Source organism: Mus caroli, chromosome 16, assembly GCF_900094665.2.
Source record: "Mus caroli chromosome 16, CAROLI_EIJ_v1.1, whole genome shotgun sequence".
NCBI lineage: Eukaryota > Metazoa > Chordata > Mammalia > Rodentia > Muridae > Mus > Mus caroli.
Genome location: NC_034585.1, coordinates 66,514,722 through 66,522,548, shown reverse-complemented (window position 1 = coordinate 66,522,548; position 7,827 = coordinate 66,514,722). Strand labels below are relative to the sequence as shown.

At 33.0% G+C, this 7,827-nt stretch overlaps 1 protein-coding gene across 1 annotated transcript in view; it reads left to right on the top strand.

Annotated features, from left to right (window-relative positions):
* The first annotated feature begins 4,566 nt into the window (after nt 1-4,566).
* The window catches only part of LOC110311333 (protein BEX4-like), a 4,793-nt gene continuing 1,532 nt past the window's right edge, over nt 4,567-7,827 (top strand). The window contains exon 1 of the mRNA XM_021184584.2: nt 4,567-4,612. Within this exon, the coding sequence (XP_021040243.1) occupies nt 4,567-4,612 (46 nt within the window). The remainder of the gene's footprint in view (nt 4,613-7,827) is intronic.

Below are 7,827 nucleotides of genomic sequence, written 5' to 3'. Positions count from 1 at the left end.
CACCATTTTGTTTAATGTATGAATAGTGGGTTATGTAAGTTCTTAAATAATTTTCAAGTGAAATTGCCCTAACAATGCACATGTCAATAAATGTGTCTTAAGTATAAACAGTTATGACTTAATTGATGGCTTAGAAATCAGTGATAACTAAGTCACTGTCATCTGGTCATCTGGCCAGTAGCAAATATGCAATAATGCTTTTGATGAGTTCCCATCTAATTATGAACATGATATAATGAAAATATCTTGTCTCAGAATGTATACCATATAGAATTTTCACTATTGCCCAATATGAAGCTTATTAGTTATTATCATGTTTTAAAATTTCTGTTTGGAACTCTTCTAAATATTAAGAGGTCACTAAAATTGAAAAAAAAAAAGGAGGAGGAGGAAGAGGAGAAGGAAGAAGGATTGTTGGTCCAAAGCAATTCCCAAAATGACACTGTACCATTCTGTGCCTTTAGATACCCTCATCAACTACATAGTTTCACAGTGTGGTATCCTAAACAGGACGTTGTTCAGAAAACAGAAATCTAAACACAGGTTTCTGTTAGTCATAAAGCAAAATCTCCCCTAATCTGACTGCACATGTGAACCATCTCCAGCAAGGGCATCTAGTTTTCTGATCAATTCTAACAGCCTGCATCGATTCAAAGGCCCCCACTCTGTCAGCTCTGAAAATTCTGCTTGCTTTTCCATCATCTTGCTTCCCACGCTGAGTAGGCAGTTTGATCCCTAATAAACCTTTCTTTCTACCCATGGAATGGTCTAGTTCAGTGGTATCACTGTGCCCTCACTTACAAGATAAAATTATTTCTATGACCTGAAGATGCAATTACAATGTTATTCCTGGCTGTAGTAACATCCTAACCTTCTGTTGCATTTAGGTTCACCATAAACTGACAACATTACTGGGAAAGTGAAGTACAAACTTGTTTTTGTAGCTAGGTTTTTCTTACTCTAGACTTTCCCATTTGGTAAAAGGAACAGAGCACATTAGATTAACAGGAAAAATGAAAGATAGAGAGATTGTGCACCCAGTTTCTGTCTCTTGTGTATGTGTTGCTTTGAGTCTTGTCAAAATCTACTTGATCAGTCATTTTGCCATGAAGAATGAACTCATTTTTGAGACCTAGTATTTATAGTAAGTCAACAGTATAACATACAGCTCATCCCAGGTACTATACATTCTATGGTTCTGACAAATTTATAGTAATATATATCAACCATTACTATATTATAGAGGATATTTTCATTATTCTAAAATTCCATTATGCTTTTGGTTATTAATTCACTCATCCCTCTATTCACAACCTCTGGCAACCACAGACTGTTGTGTAGTTTGAATCACAAAGAATGTATCATGTTCAGCTTGGCTTCTTTCACTTAATAATATACATTTAAATTTCTCTGGGGCTTTTTATGGATTTTTTTTTCGTTTATTTTCATTGATGGGTTTTCAATGGTCTCTACAGACTGCATCTCATAAACTAACAGAATGAAGGACACTTTTTACTCCAAGTTTTTTTTTTTTTAATTAGCAATTTCTGAAAATAAATTATGCAGGCTTTGGGAAATAGAGATTTTTTTTTATTTGGTTGCATGCCAATGTATCATGTTCAGTAGGATTTTTGAAATATCTATTATTTTGATAAAGACTGCCAGACTTCCTTCCTAAGTGCCTGTACTATTTCATATTCTAACCAGCCACAAGCAAGATTTTTTGCTACAAGGTCCTGCCAACATTTGTTGTTTTTCCTGTTCAATATTTTAGCAACACTATTAGATGTGTAGCTTCAATCCAGTCCCTGTATCTTTTCTCTTTCTCTTATACTCATGGTTGTGGATTTTTTTTTTTTGATAAAGGGTTTGTGAAAGTCTTTCAAATTAGATCCTGTGTTTTTCTTTTTTTGAAAGTGAAATTTTATTTGTACACTTGGAATAATATTCTTTTATCAAGTGTGTCTCTTGCAAGGATTTTCTCCCACTCTGGACTTGTCTTCTTATTCTTCTAACACTGTCTTTCTCAGACCAGAGTTGTCTTCTCAACAAACTTTATCTTATTGGTACTTTCTCTCTTGGATCTCATTTTAGTTTTTGTGTCTTGGCAGTCATTTCCACACTGTGTGTTTGAAGGAGTTGAGGAGTATCCACTGCAATGTTTATCATACCTTATCAATCAGTCGGTAAACCTCCCAGCGGCAATACTATGTGATCTTTCTGTAGTCCCTTGTAAGCATGAGATGATGTCTGCATTTGGAATCTCTGATTGTCCTTATTGATTTCCTGTTACTCATTTCATTTATTTCAGTTCTAGTTCCTATAATTTACCTTTTCACAATCTTTAACTTATTTTTTTCTGATTTCCTATTGTGAGAGCTTATATAGTCAATTTAAAATTTTTCTTTTTCTCAAACATATAATCTCAGTACTATAAATTGCTACTTTTGCTCAATTTCATAATCTTGATGGAAAGTCTTTATCCTTAGTTTTTAAAATTTCTCCTGAGATGTTTTCTTTGACCCATGTGTAATTTAGAAGTGTGTGTTTTTTTTTAATCTTTACATATTCTATAATGTTTTGGTTCTGTTTCAGATACTTAATTTTATTATTTATATTATTTTCATTACTGCACATTCTTTACAGCATAGATTGCTGTATCCCCTGAGAAAGAATGTACACTCCACTGACATTAGATATCACCTTTATCCGATTTGTTAAAGGTTGTCTTTGTCCTGGTGTTCTTTAAGGATTATTGTTCCATGTGCTAGTGTCTCATGCATTGTGAGCTAGCTGAGAAAGCACCAAGTAGTCAAGGATGACTTTGAACTTTTGGTCCTCTGCTGATCCCTTAAAAGTTCAAGGGTTGCAGTTGCATGCCACCATGCCCAGCTCATTCAGTGCTGAGGACCAAACTGAGAACTGTTCATAGCATTCAAGCAGGCAGGCAACCTAGCTGCATCCCTAGACCATTATCGATTTTCTGCCTCATGAAACTGCTCATTTCAGACATAGGGATATTGAAGTTTCCAACTATGACAGCTGATTTTTCAATTTCTCTTTATAGTTCTTCCAATTTTTACCTCATGTAGTTTAATAATTTATTGTTAGACAGAATATCTTATCTTCTTGGAGAATTGACTCTCTTGCTGTTGTGTATATCTTTCTTTATCATTAACAATATCTCTGTCTTTAAAGATGGTCTAGTCAAAAGCTCTTTTTTCTGCTACTTTCTGTTGGTTTAAATTAGCATGATATGTATTTTTCCACTTATTTTTATAGTATGAGTCATTATATTTTAAAGAGGGTTCCTTACACATACATGTAACTGAGTCTTATTTTTTTATCCAATAATATTGTTTTTTAGCTTTTCCATTTAAAACATGGGTACTCCCAAATTATTATTGATACCTTTCTATGAATACATTACATGTTACTGTTTTTCACCTGTACTCTTTGTCTTAATTTGTCTTACATTCTTTTCTCTTTATTTTTTTGGTTTGGATGATTTTATATAATATACACCATTATTTCTTAGTATCATTTATATTTATTTAAAAGTATTAAAATATTACTTGCTTAATAATAATTAAATAATAAATATAAATATTTCTAAGTCATTTATAAATGAACTTGTGCAGTTTTACAATATACATTCATAACAAATCCAAGTGCACTTTAAAATAACATTAAAATTATATCATGTAAGTAGTGTATCTGATAAGCATTTCTTCTAATTTCATCCTCTTAACCATTTTAAAATTTCTGTTATTTCTGTCACATATATGCCAGTATATATAAGTATAGATACTATAGATACTGATTAAACACACACACACACACACACACACACACACACACACACATTTTTGAACCTTTTCTGTAGAGCACATCTACTGAAAATAAATTATCTTAAATTACAAAAATAAAAAATATTAGATTATAGTGCAAGAATAGTCATCTTTTTTCTTCACATTTGAGGAATAATTTTACAATGTTCATCATTGTGGGTTGATGTTGAGTTTTACTCAACATTTCAAAGGTTTTTACTCTATCCTTTTTGAAATGGCTAAATAAAATGCACATTTACCTTTGTTTCTTCACAAATGAGATTATTTATTTTTTAGTTAAAATATAATTTATGTGACTGGACAAATGCAAAAATACAATTTGTCCCTTTTTCTTGTCTGTGTGTCTATCCTTTCAGGGTTGCCCCTTTCATATTAGAGAATCCACTGGAAAGCTGATCCCTAGCAAAGGCTAAGTCTCTCCGCTTTGGCACTCATGAGTTGTTGATAGTTGTCATAATTGTCTCTCAAGGGGTGAGGCCCTTTGAGAATGAGATTCTCTCTTTTACATTAACTTGTCCATTGATATTATTCTTTTGCTTTTTTGTTTTGTGGCTACCTCAAAAATATCCAATATTATTTTGTTACTATTTTGTCAATCTTTCTCTTCGTTTTTTTAAGCTCCTTACTGAAATATGGCAAGTTCACCATTTTAGTTGTGTCAGTAATATTACACTGTATCATTTCTGAATTATTTCTAGGTCTGTTTCTCACCACCATGAACTTATATGACACAGGAAGACTTCCCTTCCCACAGGTTGGGGGTATGTGATAATATCTTATGGTAGATGAAATTTGACATATTTCTCCTGAGGGTATGCCTTATCAACAGAGAGTTCAGACATCTTTCTTCCTCACCCTGCCAGACACATGAGGGGATTCATCTGCGATACTTACTGTGAAAATCTAGAGGTGAGTTTTCTAGAGGTAGATTTGATGAAAACAGGATTTCCTATGACTATGTCCATTTAGGCATTATAACAGCCAAAGGGTTTCCTGTGCAACTGTCATTTGGGTTTCCCCCTATGGCAGATGTTGCAATAGAAGAGCCTTCTCTTGAGTCTCCTCTACTACATACTCTCCTCTAATTCACACACCCACCTTTAGGATCTTGAAATGGTGTTGTTTCCTGACTCTTTGCCTTTTTTTTGAGATTCTGGAAGCTGTTCTTTACCCTATTTTGTACTCTTCCTAGGATGCACTGTCAATACCCAAGGTTCATACATGTTGATTCAGAAACCGAATTCAAGGAGAGAACCATTACATGGAGTACCATATTATAAATCCTTATGAAAATGTTCTAATCTACAGGTGGTAGATAAACTATATTTCCAGAAACAATAATCCTGTTCTTAGGATGTATATTCAAAATAAATCAAAATACATAGTATATAGAATCTCAATTAAAATTGCTATTCAAATCACTGGGACAATCATATCCATTATTTTCTTCTGGGAAAAAAAAAATCCTGTGCTGAATGCCTGATCATGGAAGAGACAGTATACTACATGCTTGATACAGAGTCAGTAATTATAGTTGAAAAGTTGTTTTGAACATTAAACCTCGATAATAAAATTATTATTTATTATTCATTGTATATTTCTCCAATTCCAAGTACCAAATCCCGAATCTTGAACATGCCAGACAACTATGAATTACATATTCAGCCCAAGCTATGGCCCTTAGGTAAATATTCAATATTCTGAAATCATTTTCACTGAAAAGAGTAATTATATAGTCAAGTATAAAATGATATATTTAAAGCAGTTTTAGACCACATTCATGTTTATGAATTTAATTAATAATTTAAATTTTTCAATTCACAATCAACAAGTTAACAATTTAGTTATATATGTATATAATTCTGATAGGTTTGATTTTCATGTGACTAAATAAGACAAAAGCAGGTATCTAATATATCAAATTAACTTCACCTGTTCATCATTAAATGAGGTTTAACCTTAATTAGCTGTAGATCAATTTGTTTGTAAGACACAATCTAAACAAGTGTCAATAACCAAGTGAAGAATACAGCTGTGAGAATTTAACGGAACAGTAGATGGTGTAGAAAATGCACGTCAAAGTACTGTAATAGAGGAGAGAAGAAGTAGCTAGTGACATCTCCAAGAAATGTTCTGAAAATTTTACAAAAGCAAAATAGACAGAAGTACAGGCAACTAGAAGCAGAAGCAGTGTCTCAAAAACACTATCTTGAAAATATTCTGAAAGATCAAACTAGGATATTTGCAGACCCTGTACGCACATCGTACCAGCCTCAGGCAAAACTAAAACCTTCTCTACATAGGAACTTGGTTGACTAGCCCTACAATAAGTGATACAGTCTAACTCAGGAAGAAATGTTTATTATTCAGAAATTACGATGATATCTACACTGGTGGTTCAGGAATTTTGCTTTGAGGCTTATATCTAGTATCTGATAAAGCCATGATTCCTCCAAAAATATAATAATAAGTGCACTCCTATAAAAGTTATTTCCTTTTATACCCAAAGGCAATTTTCAAAATTACTAAATTATGATTGTCTGGATATACAACCCTCAATTATCTGCCAGTGTCTGAAAAACAGCACTCTGTATAAATGTGGCCACTGCTGGAAATTTTTTCTATCGGAATGCATATATGTGAATGGCAATTCTTAAAAAATAAATAATAATAAAATAAAATCATCGAGGCTGCCAAAGAGAGGATTTTACAGTGTAGTCCCAGACATGCCAATAACTACATTTCATTTTAGACCCGGGATGAATACTGAGCAGTATCAAAAAAGACATAAGCAAGGACATGTCGCTTGAAGTTTTGAACTATTCTCTTTTATGAGATTATTCTAAAGGACTAAAGCTTCCAGACTGTGAAATGTCTGAATGCACTGGACCACGGTGGTTTTAGATTCTATGTTTCTATATGTCCAAGAGCATTTCCTCAGCAGATTAGCCCACAGTATCCACAGAGCACAGATGTGTGCCTTTCTCAAAGTGAATCCGCTTACGCTGAAATGGCTTATGTTTCATCCCCCTAATACCTCTGCTACTCGAGGAAGCAAAGCTACTTTTGGTTTTCCAGAGTTAGCAGTAAAACCTGTACTTTAAAAAGCCTTTCAATTTGGGAGCATATTACCCATTACTTTTGCTTCAAGCCTTAGCTTAATCTAGTCATCTACTTGATCCCTAAGTCTTATCTCAGCACCAAGAGTCTCTCTTTTGCTGAATCAGCACTCTTGGTGCCCTAAAAAGAATGGTTACCTCTTAGAACCTCTGTGATAATGTAGATTTAATATTCTGTTTATTTTTTAAAAGAAAAGTGATCTTGCAAAGGAGCTTTAAGTTCAGTTGTTTATGACCAACTCAGTTAAGTGTCTTTTACAGTCTGGTTTGACACATTTGCATTCATTTGCTCTCCCCTGAACACCATTTGACTCAGTGATGATTTTAGTTGCAGCAGATAACAGATTTGGTTTTCTGATCGAACACAGAATAAAGTTTCCAACCTCTCCAGGTATCAATGCAGGAGTTCATATCTGTAGCAGGTTCAACTAATGAAAACAGATAGTAAGTCAGTTAATGTAATATATGCTTCCAGACCAGATACCACTGCTAATAATGTCTTTTAAAATAGATTTTTATCATAAAGCTGATGTACAGAAATAAAGAACACATAGTTATGAACAGAAAAATAAAGGCAAATCTCTGGGGGGGGGAAATGTTCAAATTAAACATATTACTTTTGTCAATATGTTTGAGTAGAATCAATAAATATAAATGCATTCTCCATGTTTAGAAATCATGTAAAAGTCATTTTAACTAATAAACATTCAAAAGAAACAAGACAAAGTTATATATAAGCATATTTGTGGAACAACAGTAATCATTTTACTGTTCTCTGTGTCTTCGTGTGTGTGTGTGTATGTATATATGCATATGTGTATATATATATATATATATATATATATATATATATATAT